Below are 15,743 nucleotides of genomic sequence, written 5' to 3'. Positions count from 1 at the left end.
AGCATTTATGTTTACACCTGCTGTTTTAATCCAGGTCTTCTGTCAACTTTCAAGCACTTTTCTCATTTCTTTGAGGGGAGGAAGTGTCAATGGACAAGTCTATGTATAGGCCTTTACTGATCTTTCGATCTAATATTGCAAAATATGCAGATGAATTTCACATACTAAGGCAAAACCAGACCATGGAAGCTGAAGAGAGACACACCTTTGAAACTCCTCTGATAGCACCAAATTAAAACACCCTACATTTGCATTCATTTCAAAAGAGTTTTGGACTACCTTTGAAAGTTATTAAAATGGCTCAAGTTGCTGGTTCGAATCTCGGCTGGGTCAGTTGGTGTTTGTGTGTGGAGTTTGCATGTTCTCCCTTCGTTCGCGTAATCCGCGTGGTCCGCTTTCCCTCACAGTCCAAAGATATGCGGTACAGCTGAATTGTCCGTAGTGTATGAGTGTGAATGAGTGTATATGGATGTTTTCCAGAGATGGGTTGCAGCTGGAAGGGCATCCGCTGCGTAAAACATATGCTGGATAAGTTGGCGGTTCAGTCTGCTGTGGGGACCCCGGATTAATAAAGGGACTAAACCGAAAATGAATGAATGAATAATAGGGGATTAATTATTATTGTTGCAACCCAGGCTCATTCTGATTTCGTATCCCTATACATTTCTGGAGAGAGCAAAATACATCCCAGGAGCTACGTTTTTTGCAGTTTTTGTTTGTTGTGTACACTTTTTCACATCTCAATGAGCTTTTTGTTTTTGTCTAACCTGCTTTCTGGAACTGGACTCAAACCCCGTCGTCTAGTCAACTCCTATTTAAGTCTCAAGTCCACAAATGGACATGTCGAGCTAACTGACAAACTGGTAACGTTTTCAGAATGAGCATGTGTTTTATTTTTGACAACTGAACTGTGATACAAACTGAAACAAAAGTTTGTGAGCTGTCCCACCCATACTTAACACAAACTGTAAGCAGGTCCTCATGTTCACTTCATCTCAAATCTGTTTGACTTTCCCTCATTCAGTGGAACACAAAAGGAATCACCTGGCAGAATGTCCGTATAGTAAACTGAATGGTGACCAAATATGTTAATCAAGATATTAAAGCACTTAATATGAAGATGTTAAAGGTTTGGTAACCCTTTAGTTTAAGTAACAATTCCCAGCATTAACTACTAGCTCATTACCTGCCTGTAATTAAGGTATGGGGTGGCACGGTGGCTCAGTGGTTTACACTGTTGTCTCACAGCAAGAAGTGCCAGCTGGCATTTCTGTGTGGAGTTTGCATGTTCTCCCCATGTTCACGTGAATTTCACAATTTTTCACGATCATTCCGCTGTGGCAACCTCTAAAACAAAGACTAAGCCAGAGGAAAATTAATGAATGAATAAAGATATTGGCTGTTTACTTGTACTTTTAAAGTAATTATTCTTCATGATCTTATTCAATATACCTAAACCTAATTACAACAATTATTAATAAGCACCAAATTAGCAGTTTTAATGAGGCAAAAGTCATAGTGTTTTATTAATCATGAGATTTGTAACTATATAAAATTTTACAGGCCAATTTTATATTTGGTTTTACAAAGGCTGTTTGATGCTTTGACAGACTCTGCTTTTATAATACATCCACATTCAACTAAACAGCTGCTACTGTGCTGAAAAAATGTGAGCTGTCCCTTTAATGTCAATAATAATGAATAAAAGAATCAGATGCTGTAAAAGCAGATTTTTCAAGCAAGTTTTTTTGCTGCAGTATAGAGATATTGTGTGTGTATATGTGTGTGTGTGATACATCGAGGAGAAGTACACAGAATCCACAAACATCTTATCTGGGACAACCCTGCTTACGAATCCATGAGTATAATCTTTGTGTGTATGTGTGTGTGTGTGTAAGAGCGAGGGAAGAATGGGGAGACACAGGAAGAGAGAGAGAGACCGTATGCAAAGCGTTAGCCTCAATATGGGATGGAAAGCGAGAGAGAGAGAGAGAGAGAGAGAGAGAGAGAGAGAGAGAGAGAGAGAAAGAGAGAGAGCAAGCACAACGCCCAGATCCTTTCAACAGAGGCCTTAGTATCCTATTCACTTCAAAACATCCTCAAAATACAAGAACGCTATTCTGTCTCTCCTCCTCCAAGCCTGCATCTCTCTCTTCCTCTCCTTTGCCGCACCTCCCCCTCCCTCTTTCCCTCTGATCTCCTGCTTTTCCTTCTCCTCTCCCCCTTTCCTCAACTCTTTGCCTTCATCTTTGCCTGTCTGTTCTTGTTATGGGAGCTCTTTACCTTTCTTCGCCTGCTCGTCTTTTGTTCTTTTCCATCTAGGCTTTTCTCAGCGCTATTTACAGGAAACTAAAGCATAGAGGATGGGATTCGAACCTAGATCCCTGTGCGACACCGTGCGTCGTGAGTGAAACGCACTACCTTTCTCACCACGACCATCCCTCCCTTCTTGTTCCTGTCTCCCGCCCACACATCCCCTCTCTCTCTCTCTCTCTCACTTTCAAAGCTCCGTGAATCTCATTTCATCATATACTCGTCTTTATCACCACACTTTTTTTAGCGATCTCTCCCCCTCCGTGCTCTCAAATTGGTGATCTGAGCGCTCCCCCTCTCCTCCTCTCTTTCATCTCTCCTCTCTGTCGTTCTCCTTCTCTCCTCCGTTGTCGCTGCGCCTTCTCTCTCCTCTTCTCTCCCGTGTTCAGAGACGCAAAATTGGATTAGCTGGCAGTGTCTCTATTTAAACCTCTGCAATTAGAGACGCTCGGAATCCGAGAACTCAACGCACCGAGTGCGAAGCATAGACATGTATGCTGGGAAGAATGCTAGTCATATTAAATGGAAAGAGAATGGTAAAACGAGACTGTGAAATCCTGTAAATAATTTACCTGTTTTTTATTTGATAGTAATAATTGCATAAAAGGCCATCTGTTTATTTATATTAGTAACAATACGTTTTATGTAATTAGCAATATGTACTCATTTTTAGGGCTGTGTAGTGACTGGATTAACTGGATTAAATAATTAGATTTTTTAAATGTTGTATTTATACGTGGATTATATTAGTCAGTTTTCAACTATTAGGCCAAATTGTTCTCATTGCTTAACTGTTCTTTTCCGTGCCAATTTTGGCTGGTTAGCATGGTTTTAGTTTCCATGGTGGTGCTGATAACTGTGGAATGTTATACAAATGCGTCAAGTGTTGATTTAGTAATGCAAGTGCAATTTTAACATCTCTAAGGATGATAATTAAATATTTCTGGAGACTCTTTTTTTCTTTGCTTACTTAGTTAAATATCAAAAAATAATAAGTTAATAGCATGTTTCCGCTAAGCCTGTTATGGAGAAACTGGCAGCCAGGTGGCGACATCATGGTGCACATGTGCTTTACCAGTTTAGAATGGCTTGGTACAGTCGTCTAACTGTGTCTAGAATTCTGTGCCAAGAAAGGTTTGTAAATGTGCTGCACCATACCAGGCTCACGTGTAAATACCGCTGGAAGCATATGGTTTTTAGAACCATTTGGCACAATAGTGAAAAAGTGGATTGACCTTTTAAAATGCACATGATTAGATTACAGTTACTTTTTAAAAATAGATTGTATGATTATAAAGTATACATGCAATGACATAAAATATTAATTTTTATATAGCTTTAAGTTTGAATAGTCAGATCATTGCTGATGTACAATAAATTCAAACTCGGAAGACTCTGAACATGGCAGAGTCTGTTTATTAATGTTTGTTCACGTGACACAGGGATTCCAGAATATTTTTGTTTATATATGAGCTAAAAAAAACTTGGATTTAAAATTGTTATTTGAATGATTGACAACCCATTTGCATCTTCACAGTTTTGAGATGTTGGTTAGAGGTCACAACTTCATGCAGGTGAAGAAATAAATCATTTCAAATTTGGGGGTTTCAATGTTTTTATTGTTTTATAATTAATTTATTTGTTTTCAATTACTAGCCTTTCATCAAATTCCAGGTTGAGAAATCCTAGAGCATGTTTACATCATGTTTACTTATTTTCATAATGCTGAAAACAAAGAAATATAACTTGCTTATCAATGATTTTATTCAAATATATGTTATAAACAAGTTAGGTCAAAAGTAATCCTAAAGTAGTAAGAATAGATTATATAATAGATTTATATATAAATATATATAAAAGACAGAACTGCTACCTATCCAGTAAAAGTCTATGCATATGCACATTTTAGTTGATTTTTTTTTCAATTACTCTCTAATGTATTGTTCCATATTTGAACTTATATGAAAAAAATAAGATAATAATAATTTCACTGTTTGGTACTGTGAATTCCAAACGTCTAAAAGGGCCCTATTCACTGAATTGTTGTGCTGATCTTTTGAAATATTAATTCAACAAGGTTTTGTGAACTGAATCAATTGATTCATTGTATAGAGACAAAGGACTGATTTACCTATGAAACAGACATTGTTATGTCTACCAGAGACTCTCTTGCAAGAAAAGAGAATTACAGGCTGATGACTAGATTTTTGGTCATATGAACCGCTTTTATAATACTTTGTGATTTTGCATCTGAAAATCAAAACTCTGAAAGTGCAACTGGTTTCGGATTTATTTTGGTACTATTTATTGTGTGAAGTTTGGTACATTAAGATATGGTAGATCAAAGTAAATAATAAAGAAATACTTTAATTTATTGGATGAGATATATCACTATTAAAATAAAATACATTTTAAAATACTGTGTTCTCCCCATTTATAATCATCTAGGTGATGTATATCATTTGAGATATAATTTAAGTTACATTTCACCAAAAAATTGTACATTTGAGATGCTTCTCAGACTAATGAGTAGTCACAACTACATGCAGGTGAAGAAATAAATCATTTCAAATTTGGGGGTTTCAATGTTTTTATTGTTTTATAATTAATTTATTTGTTTTCAATTACTAGCCTTTCATCAAATTCCAGGTTGAGAAATCCTAGAGCATGTTTACATCATGTTTACTTATTTTCATAATGCTGAAAACAAAGAAATATAACTTGCTTATCAATGATTTTATTCAAATCTATGTTATAAACAAGTTAGGTCAAAAGTAATCCTAAAGTAGTCAGAATAGATTATATAATAGATTTATTTATAAATATATATAAAAGACAGAACTGCTACCTATCCAGTAAAAGTCTATGCATATGCACATTTTAGTTGATTTTTTTTTCAATTACTCTCTAATGTATTGTTCCATATTTGAACTTATATGAAAAAAATAAGATAATAATAATTTCACTGTTTGGTACTGTGAATTCCAAACGTCTAAAAGGGCCCTATTCACTGAATTGTTGTGCTGACCTTTTGAAATATTCATTCAACAAGGTTTTGTGAACTGAATCAATTGATTCATTGTATAGAGACAAAAGACTGATTTACCTATGAAACAGACATTGTTATGTCTACCAGAGACTCTCTTGCAAGAAAAGAGAATTACAGGCTGATGACTAGATTTTTGGTCATATGAACCGCTTTTATAATACTTTGTGATTTTGCATCTGAAAATCAAAACTCTGAAAGTGCAACTGGTTTCGGATTTATTTTGGTACTATTTATTGTGTGAAGTTTGGTACATTAAGATATGGTAGATCAAAGTAAATAATAAAGAAATACCTTTAATTTATTGGATGAGATATATCACTATTAAAATAAAATACATTTTAAAATACTGTGTTCTCTCCATTTATAATCATCTAGGTGATGTATAACATTTGAGATATAATTTAAGTTACATTTCACCAAAAAATTGTAAATTTGAGATGCTTCTCAGACTAATGAGTTTTTTAAATTTGTATTTTGCTGACCATAGATTAAGATATTTTTGAAGAATGAGGGCAACTAAACATATTCAGTTTTTCATTTAATTCACATTTTTATGTAAGGGAGGCCACCAAGGATCAACAACTGATTTCTTCAACAGAAGATAAACAGGTCATACAGGTTTAAAACAACCTTATGGACAGTGCATGATAACGGCAGCTTAATTTTTGGATGAACTATCCTTTCTGAGGACAATATTCTCAACATAATTATTGCCACAATACCCAACCATCTACTTTCACTGCCTAAATTATTATAGTGGATAACAATATATTTTAAAGATGCTTTCAATTGATTGAAATAAGTCATAAACTGTGTATAAAGCCCTACATTGTTCTCCAGTGAATATCTGGCAACCACAGCTGGCGGGTCTTTTTTTTTTTAAACACAACACAGAAACTCAGTCTGAACTGTGAAGGAGTGTTACATGGAATGATCAACATGCGCACATACACACATTCACAAACACAAATGTACTCCAGACACACATATATGCCACAAACACATATACACAACAAGGGATTATCAGCAGTGATCTTCTTCTTACAGACATTTGAACAATAAAATAAGGAATATATTATATTTAATATTAATATTCTATCATTTTCAATACTATTCAGAATCTGGATGAGAATTTTCTCTGCAACCCAAAAACAATAAATCAGACTGTTGTGCAGACTTACTGCATTAGCTACTCTACTGCATTCTCAGCTGGATCCATGTCAGCCAATGAAATTGCACTAAATCACAGGGGGCTGATGGGATTTGTAGTTTATTGATTTCTGGCTAATCCTTTGCCATTCATCAGAAAGGACACAGAACGTATAATGAAATCTTAATAAGCGTTGACGGGTGATTATTCCTAAAACAAAAAGCCTGTTATAATGAAATGATGTAAGAATGGTTTGTTTCAAGAAGAGATTTAAATATATACGCAGCAGCACATCAGCATGAATTAGTTAAAGTACGCTTGAGCATATGTATGAGTTTGTCCGTGGCTAGTAGAGCTAAAAGCAAAATGCAAAAAAACATACAAGACAAAATAATCACGAGAAATAATGGCACATATTGCAACCGCCCCCCCAAAAAAGAGTCTGAAAAACAAGACAAAAAGGGAAAAACATGCAAGAAAAATACCTTCGTCCCTCGGTCTGTTCATTGAAGACTCATCGTGTTTTTTTGTGAGCGGACCTGGGGTTAAAGACAAAAAGGGGGGGAAAGAGAAAAGACAAAATTCAAAAAGATTTTACTGCGCTTAAACAAAAAGAGCAAAAAATTCCAAAACAGCAAAACAAGAAAAACGACAAACTAGCAAGAGATCATGTGTCCCACTTGAAAAGAAGAGCCAAAAACAGCAGCCAAAGCAAAGGAATGAAACAGACAACAAACTAAGAGAAAGATAAAGAGAGAAACTGATGGTGGTGTGACATCTGCTAACATCTCTACAAGCAGTTACAACGTTACTGTGTTTTTTTCCCTCAGTTTTCCCTTTCACACTCACTCATTCGTTATATGCCAGGCTTTCAATGACAAATGTCCAGCCTTCTTCCTCTGTGCCCAGAGAGAGAGAGAGAGAGAGAGAGAGAGAGAAAGAGAGAGAACGCTGTAGCAAAGCTGCGTTTAGTGCAACGGCCCTCAGGAGTCCTCCGTCTTAATGTCCTGTGGGACAGAAACTCCCCCTCACAGGATAAGACTGCTGAAACTGTGTGCTCTCTTTTCCTGTCTCACAAACAAACAAGCAAACGGCTTGTGTAATTTCCTTAAGAAAGCATCTGCCACTGACATACTTTTATAGCTTTAAATGAAGATCTGATCTCTTCACATTTCCGAACAATCTGAGCATATGGTGCAAAGTGGAAATTGAAGTCAAAAACAGGGTTCTGTATCATTTCCCATGGGAAATAATGTGTGCGAAAAAGACAAAGTTACGTAAAAAGTACTTTAGCATTTGTTTAATTGAAATTGATATAAACTTTTATCTATAATTCATTTCATAATATTATGTTGGAAGAATAACACATGATGCTGGAAGATTTTTGGATGACACTACTATGTGTTGTTTTTGTAAAAGGCACAATATGTAAGATTTATTCAACAATGTTTTATTTATTTTGCTCACTTATGTACTTACACTATCCCAAATGTTTCAAAGAAATTTTTAAATCCAGAAATATAAGTAGTTTTAACTACTGACATGGACTGTATCATGTGTTGCCACGCTGATGATATCATACTGAAAAACAGAAGCTGTGGACTGTAGTGTTATCAAAGCTCTGCTGGTTTTGTATCATGTCATGCATGTCTCTCATCAGCCATTGCTTCAGCATTTTTATTTTGATTCAATACGTTTCAGCCTTATTCCGCTTCATACTATCATGATAATACATTTGGAATACCTCAGCTCATCCATGAACATGTGTTCTGCACAAGTCCTATAGTATGTAATGTAATAAAGAGCCACAATTCCTGTGATTCACACTCAGTCAAAGCATCTTCATACACTTTATAGTTAAACACCAAATACACCTTTGTTTGTTGTGAATACATGCTCTCTACTGGCAAAAACTTAAGTGAAACAAACTCAAATAATTTCTAAATGAATAAAAAGATTGCAAACTTGCAATAAATACTAGTACTAGAATTAATATTAAACAGGCCTTCTTTAGATGCTTACCATGGTATTTCTGTATAATTTCGGAATATCATATTAATATTAGTGTACAAGATATTCTGATTATAGTATACTACCATCTGTTGTAGTCAGTAAAAGCGAGGGTGAGAGGATGACATTCTATTTGCAGCTTTTATTTATTTATTCATTTATTTAATAATAATAAAAATATTAATAATAATAATAATAATAATAATAATAATAATAAAAAGACAATCAAAAAACAGAATGTAGGTAAAAACAAAATAAAAGCTTTGTAAACATGGGCAAAACAACACTGGACAAAATAATTAAGAATACCTAAACCAGACACAGGTGAACATAGTCAAAAAGCAAATAAGTAACCAAAGACACAAACTAGAAAAATGAAAAACAAAGCAAGAACTACTCAACAACCAATAAACCACAACAATAAAAATGAACAAAAATAATTATCTAGTAAAATGTTTACTTTTATTTGTGTTACAGATTGACACAAATACGCAAGAGCATTTATATGACAAACATGCATACATGACTAAAACCAATTATTTTTAGATGTCACAATATTTGCATTTGATTTATCTGAATATTATTTGAACTAGCTTGAATCAATTAAGATTACTTAACAATAAAATTACACTTAAAAACATTCACTAAGGTAACCAAACTTATCTAAAGATACCAGCACCAGTTTACCACATGTGACATACAAACTAGTTTATTTCATGGAGCACTGAAAAGTGTCATCATTGTTGCTTATAAATTTTTCAAATTTCAGCTTAAAAAAATCTTTCTTTTTTTACAGCATAGTTTTATGCACTTTAAGTAATTTCTTTTCTTTTGTAATGTATATGTAAAATTGACCCATTCAAGTACGCACATACTCATTACTAGAAAAAAGTGAGAGCAACACAAGTGGACAGTCAAGTTGGGTATCAAAGAAAAGTGCATTTATTAATTCCCCCCACCTTCAATTCCTTCCAGCATAGGAAATCAAACCTGCAAACATTGGACATCCAAACCAATAAGCCACAATTGCTTCAAAATTAGTATTTGTAATGTATTAGATTTTGGTAGGGGCGATGTGGAGGTGCAGTGGGAAGCACAATCGCCTCACAGCAAAAAGGTTGCTGGTTTGAGCCTCGGCATCTGCTGCGTAGAACAAATGCTGGATAAGTTGGTGGTTCATTCTGCTGTGGCAACCCCAGATTAATAAAGTGACTAAGACGAAAAGAAAATGAATGACTGATAGATTTTGGTATTGTGCTTAATGCAAAATGGAGGTATGGAGCCAACTCTAGCAGGAACTATAGTCTAAACAAAAAAGTTCAGTGAGAAATAAGTGGCACCACAACAGTATATCTTAATAAATAAAACAAGTTACAGAAATTAAGTAACTGACTTCTTGTACACTATATACAGCATGATATATCATTGCAAGAGTTGGTGTAAATACTTGGTGTAAATGCATCTACTGCTAATATCCAATTAAAAACGCTGCTAGTTAAATGCTACTTTCTTCTCATTTTGGATCTTATTCACCACACTTGATCAAACCCTAGTTTAATAAGTGCATTTTAGTAGCTCTATTAGTTCATCTTGTAATAGATTTGTTCTGTCGCTGGCTTCTTCAGGTCTAGAGCTAAGAGGATCCAGTGCAGCGACACGCATTAGCATCTGTCGCTAACTCAGGTTAAATGCTAAATGTTTGTGTGGCGACAGCCATTAATGGGTATTATCAGCATGACCCCCAACCCCCTCCCTCAGTACTGGCGGTGGGCCTGTAAGAGACAAGATAGAAATCGTCTCCATTTATTTACCGTTTATCTGCTACACAGGCTCTCCACACCAACAGACCACACGCGCACACACAAACCTCATTTGTCATTGCTGCGCGTAATCCTGACCCAGTTCATCCAACACATAATGGTCATATATATATATATATATATATATACATGACTGACAATTCTCTATTAGCAGAATCGATTTTTTTTTATTATTATAAATCCTTAAATGACCAAAACAAAACAAAAAACCCTACTTTTGATCGCATTATTGACGTTTTTACAGTCCCCTTGAAATCTATTTCTTTAGTACTTTTTGCATGTTGGTATCAATATTTTAGTCTTAAAGGGACAGTTCAACCTAAAATGAAGGTTTACTCACCATTTACTCTCTTTTAACTGCTCCCAAACCTTTAAGAGTTCCTTTTTTTCTGCTGAATACAAAAGAAGATATTTTGAAGAAAGCTGAAAACCTGTAACCATTGACTTCCATAGTAGGAAAAACAAAATCTATAGAAGCCAATGGGTCTATTTTGTTTTGTGTTCAGCAGATGAAAGAAAGTCAAACTTTAATTTGATCGGAACAAGTGAGGGGAGGTATTTTAGGCTGAACTATCCCTTTTAAGATCATTTTTACAGTATAAGCAAGTGTTCTCTAAAACATAGACAACATTAGCATTTAGAAAATGCTTTTAAAAACATACCATTTCTCACTACCACCAATATGAGTAAATGGTTTTAATGACATCACTGTACACTTATCCAACTATCTTCGGACTAATCGAATGCTATCTAGGAAATGCTCTATCCCCTGAAACACACTAAAGTTTAAAGTCCCCTATTTTGCATTGTAAAATTCATATTTTGCTTTGGGCGTCTCCAACAACAGGCTGATATGCATGAAAAGTCAAAAAACACTTTCATTGTCTTATAATATGCATTTATTTTTACCTAATTATCCCAACTACTTCCAAATGATTTGTTCAGCGACTCATTTGCTTAAAGTGAATATGCTGTGATTGGTCGACTGGGTTCATTGTGAGACAGAGAAAAACATCCACACTGCTATGAAGTAACAGAGTATGTCAGAGCCCACTGCAGGAATGCAGTAAAGCACTGCAGTTAAACACCAGCATATTGCTCTACTCTTAATGCTAACCCCAAGTAATAACAATGACACACATTCAGTATTAATCCACACAGTGGCAAAAGTTGAACTATTTTGAAATTTGACTGTGCTGCACTGCGAACAGAAGATAGCAAAGACAAAAGTCAGAGGATCGCGAGTTCAGAAACGCACGCGCCACATGATTTTGGACACAATATGTGAATAGCCCATAAGGATTTAACCTGAGAGATACAGTACAAGCACTGATCTATAATAGATAAGTGATTACAAGCTTTACAACACTTTATTCCCCACAGCTGAATCTCCATCTGTCAGTAATCATCATCTTCACGTCATGATCAGTCCCGTGATTCGCCACACTCTGCTAGTGTCTGAAGGGAAAGACGCGTTCATGTTTTACCGGAACCGGTACTACATATTTGGTGATGCACAGTATCAACATCGTCGTGTTCAGGCAAAAGATCTGAAGCCAACATGATTCATTATTCGACCCTGAGTCAACTATTTTGTTAAAGAATCAATAGTTTTAAACACGGTGCACTTTCAGATTTAAACCTCAGCTGGATGTTTTTATTCATTTAGTGCTGTGTTACACAATGGTGGTCATTTTCAAAACCCATAATGGGGGCTCTTTAAATTAGCTACTTATTCAATTCTAACCAAGCATTTACACCAAGGGTTTGTCTAAAGATTTAATTTTCTTATTTATAATTAATAAGAAAATAATAAACAGTAGCTGACCCATTGTTGCTGACCTAAGCCAGGCTGTTAAAATGTACCGATTAACACACATCTATCTACAAAAACCCAGAGAACTTTTCTACCAATCAGAGAGCTGCACTGAGTTTAACATGCCAAAAGAGATCTTAAGCTCCACCTACACCCATGTAGCACCATAAATGACATAATATTAACATTTAATTGTTCTCTTTAATTCAATTGTGTCATTCAACCTGCACAATCATGTACCTTTTTGTAACAATTAACATTTTCCAAATGCTTCAAATAAAAGTTTATAATGTTGTGGTTCACCTTCTATCTGAATGGTTTGATTCTTGCTTTTTAACAATTTAATGAAGACTTTTTAAATAATAAATGCTTTCAGAAGCCAGATTGCTACAGTAGCAGATGGGCACTAATGCACTCTACTGTGTGAGTGAGGTAGAGCTACGTTTCTGCCTGACCATGAGACAGATGCAATATTTGTCAAACCAATTCAAAGACTGAAAATTAAGCTATTTTTTAAACTGCACCAAACAGAAATGACACACTTCATGCTAAATGAAATGGCACACATGCTCCATCTTCACATTTTCGAGTGTGTGCGGCTGTTCTCGCATGTTCCTCTGAGCCGAATCTGAGTTGCACTTAAGCTTTGAGACTGGATCGATGCTGACGTGATTTTCAGTTCAATTCACCATCTCAGGTCAGTTCTTCCAGTAAAGGCTGGAGAGCAGGAGACAGGTTGATGGGAGTATGGAGCGCGCGCGTGTGTGTGATTAAGTCTCCGCAACGTCAGCACTTTATCGACGCTTAAAGCATTTGGAGATCAAGCTTTCACTATTTTACTGGTTACTACTTCCGTCTATATGGTCTACAGCATCCATTAAAGCTCAGGCTTTTCCCAGAAACCTAATCCTCCAGGCCTTTGAAGACAATGCACCAGCTTTAAAACTAAGGCCCAGAATTCACCTTTAAGACGTTGGGCCCTATCATACACCCGGCGCTATATGGCACATCAGATGTGATCTTCACGTTTTGCAGCATGTTTAAATAACAAACCATTTTGCACCACTTTGTGAACTCATGTGCAAGCTGGTCTGAAAAGGAGTTGTGTTAAGGCGCGTTGCTATTTTGAGCTATTAACCAACTTAAAGCTGGTCTGAAGTCAATGGCGCAGCGTTTTTGTAATTTAAAGAGTGCATTAGCTATGAACCTATGCAGGTTTTTAACATGTGTATACATAGCTTAATACACACAAGATGTACAGCAATACACAAATATCTTTACATATAAAAAAATAAAAGGATTAAAATGTTTTTTAAAAAATATTATTTTCTACACATATATAAAAACCACTACCTCTATGCCTCCTTATTCATGACAACTGTCATTTTTATAATGTTATTATTAGTAGTAATATTTATTATATGCATATATTTTTTTGTTTTAATAAAAACAAATTTAGATTTGTCCACCTGTTTTGGAGACATATGCATCACCATATGAGGCATAAGAATAGCACATGTGTTTGGATATAACAATTTTTTTTTTTTACCACATTTGTTATTACTGTTCATTTATTAATTTGTGTGTGACACCCTTAACAGTATTGTGCTTATTCTCTTAATGAGTTATATACATCCAGTATTTTGAGTATAACTTGCATTAAATCAGAGTCTCATCTCACATTCTCTTTAGGAGTCAGGTGCGTCGTGCAATAAATAATTTGCTTTTTACATGGCTGACTTGTGGAAAGTGGAAAAACTGATTGCTCCAGTAGTGAGAAAACATTTAAATAGACCATCTGCAGCACAAGGATAAAGACTGAGCCTCCTTCATTCGGCCTCTTTACTTTCTCTTTACTTTACTTTTACTCTTTACTGCTTTAGGTTTGTGGAGTAAGAAAACAGTGTTGTACGCACTCCACTGAAGACATTTATTGACCTACATATCTAATTTTGATTGTTAAGCGCAAAGATTTGTTTTAAGACTATTTCTAAATTCAGTTGTAATTTCCAGCAAACTAATAAATCAACAAAAATAATGAAGTGTGGTCAAAAAAAGTTATATCCAACAGGACACAAGTCCTGTTCTAAAGCCCTATATTGTGATGCATATGTCTAAAAAACTGACAGGTGGAAAATCTAAACTTGTTTTAATTAAAGCAATTATAAACTATAAAAGCAATTATAAATTATAAAATATAATAAATAATACTAATAATAATAACAATAATAATAGCATTATACAAAGCAAATTGTCATGAATAAACTAAAAAAAAAACGAGATGTGGCATGTAGGTAGTGGTTTTTATATTTATGTGGAAAATAATACATTTTGTAACATTTTAATCCTTTATTTTTTTCATATGTAAAGATATTTCCGTTTTGCTGTACATCCTGTGTGTATTAAGCAACGTGTATACGTCTGGACCTACACAGGCGCATAAACAACGCACTCTGTGCTGGTGTTATGATAACCAGCGATCTAATGGCTGCAGATAGCTGGGAACCATGCAGTTCGCTGGAGAACTACAAATCTGCCACATTATAGACAACAACTCCATACATGCACTCCGCTCACACACACCGGTTTCAAGTTTAAATACCACGTACACAAACACATTTGGGCTGAGTCTTGTTTATCTGTCTAGTTACCATTATGATGTGATTTTCTTGCTTAGTCCTGCCGTGTACTGATCTTTATTTGTTTGTTTGTTTGTTTATGTTGCCTGCTTCCTGCCTTTATTGACCATTCGCCTGTTATTCGACCATGACTTTGGATTCCCTGTGTACATCTGTTTGCCCCTGTGTTGACCGCTGCTTGCTTGACCACCTCTGCATAATAAACCTGCATTTGGATCACAGCAACAAATCACGCCAAACACATCTTGCGCCTTATTGCGCCAGGTGTATGATAGGGCCCTTGAAGGCAATGTGAGGTGAGACTCTGATTAGTTTAATGCACACTATGCTCAAAACACACCCATAACTCATTAAGAGAATACGTACAACCCTTTTAGATCATTCCCTGGTGCACAGACCATATTTTCCATACTTAAAATAGCAAAAGTGGACACACCCTTAGTGCTTTTAAACAGAGCCCATTAGGAGATGCTGTCCACGTGGAAAGAAAGTAAAAGGCACGATAAGACTTAAAATGGAGGAAAGATAATTTACGTGGGATGAGTCTTGGGTGCTACGTGGGTTGGTGAGCGCCTGGTGTGGTGACAGTCGGAAAGGGAAAGAAAAAACAGGCTCTGAGAATGTGGCGTTACTCCCAGCCTAAGAGATGGCAGCGCGCATGTTGAGCCGCTGAACAGTTTGTGCAGTAAACACTTTCTTTCTGAGAAAGTGTGTGTCTGTGTGTGTGTGTGTATTTGGTACTTTTTGACAGGAGTGTGTGACAGGAAAGCCGGCAGTACGCCATCCCAGTGTAACCAGCAGGTTTGTCCTCCTTGACAGGCTTGCCGTGTAGAGATGTCTTCAGTATATTCTCTCTGTCTCTTTATTTTTCATCTCTCTGTCTCCCTCTCACTGTCTGCAAGGGGAGCAGACCTAGAAAAACAGTACATGAAAGCAATCTGCCTTG

General features: G+C 35.7%; 1 protein-coding gene and 1 long non-coding RNA gene across 13 annotated transcripts in view; both read right to left on the bottom strand.

Annotated features, from left to right (window-relative positions):
• nlgn2b (neuroligin 2b) overlaps nt 1-15,743 on the bottom strand; it is a 333,407-nt gene that overhangs the window by 51,490 nt on the left and 266,174 nt on the right. For 9 of the 12 annotated variants that reach the window (XM_087268665.1, XM_087268666.1, XM_087268667.1 and 6 more), the window contains 1 exon segment: nt 6,998-7,051. The exons of the other annotated variants lie outside the window; for them this stretch is intronic. In XM_087268665.1, the coding sequence (XP_087124791.1) occupies nt 6,998-7,051 (54 nt within the window). 12 annotated transcript variants of the gene reach the window in all.
• Nucleotides 1-15,743, bottom strand: part of LOC147842056 (uncharacterized) — a 592,784-nt gene that overhangs the window by 506,029 nt on the left and 71,012 nt on the right. The gene's annotated exons all lie outside the window — the stretch shown is intronic.

The sequence above is a fragment of the Danio rerio genome, chromosome 10, assembly GCF_052040795.2.
Source record: "Danio rerio strain M-AB ecotype USA chromosome 10, GRCz13ab, whole genome shotgun sequence".
Lineage (NCBI taxonomy): Eukaryota > Metazoa > Chordata > Actinopteri > Cypriniformes > Danionidae > Danio > Danio rerio.
This window is presented reverse-complemented; position numbering and strand designations above follow the sequence as displayed.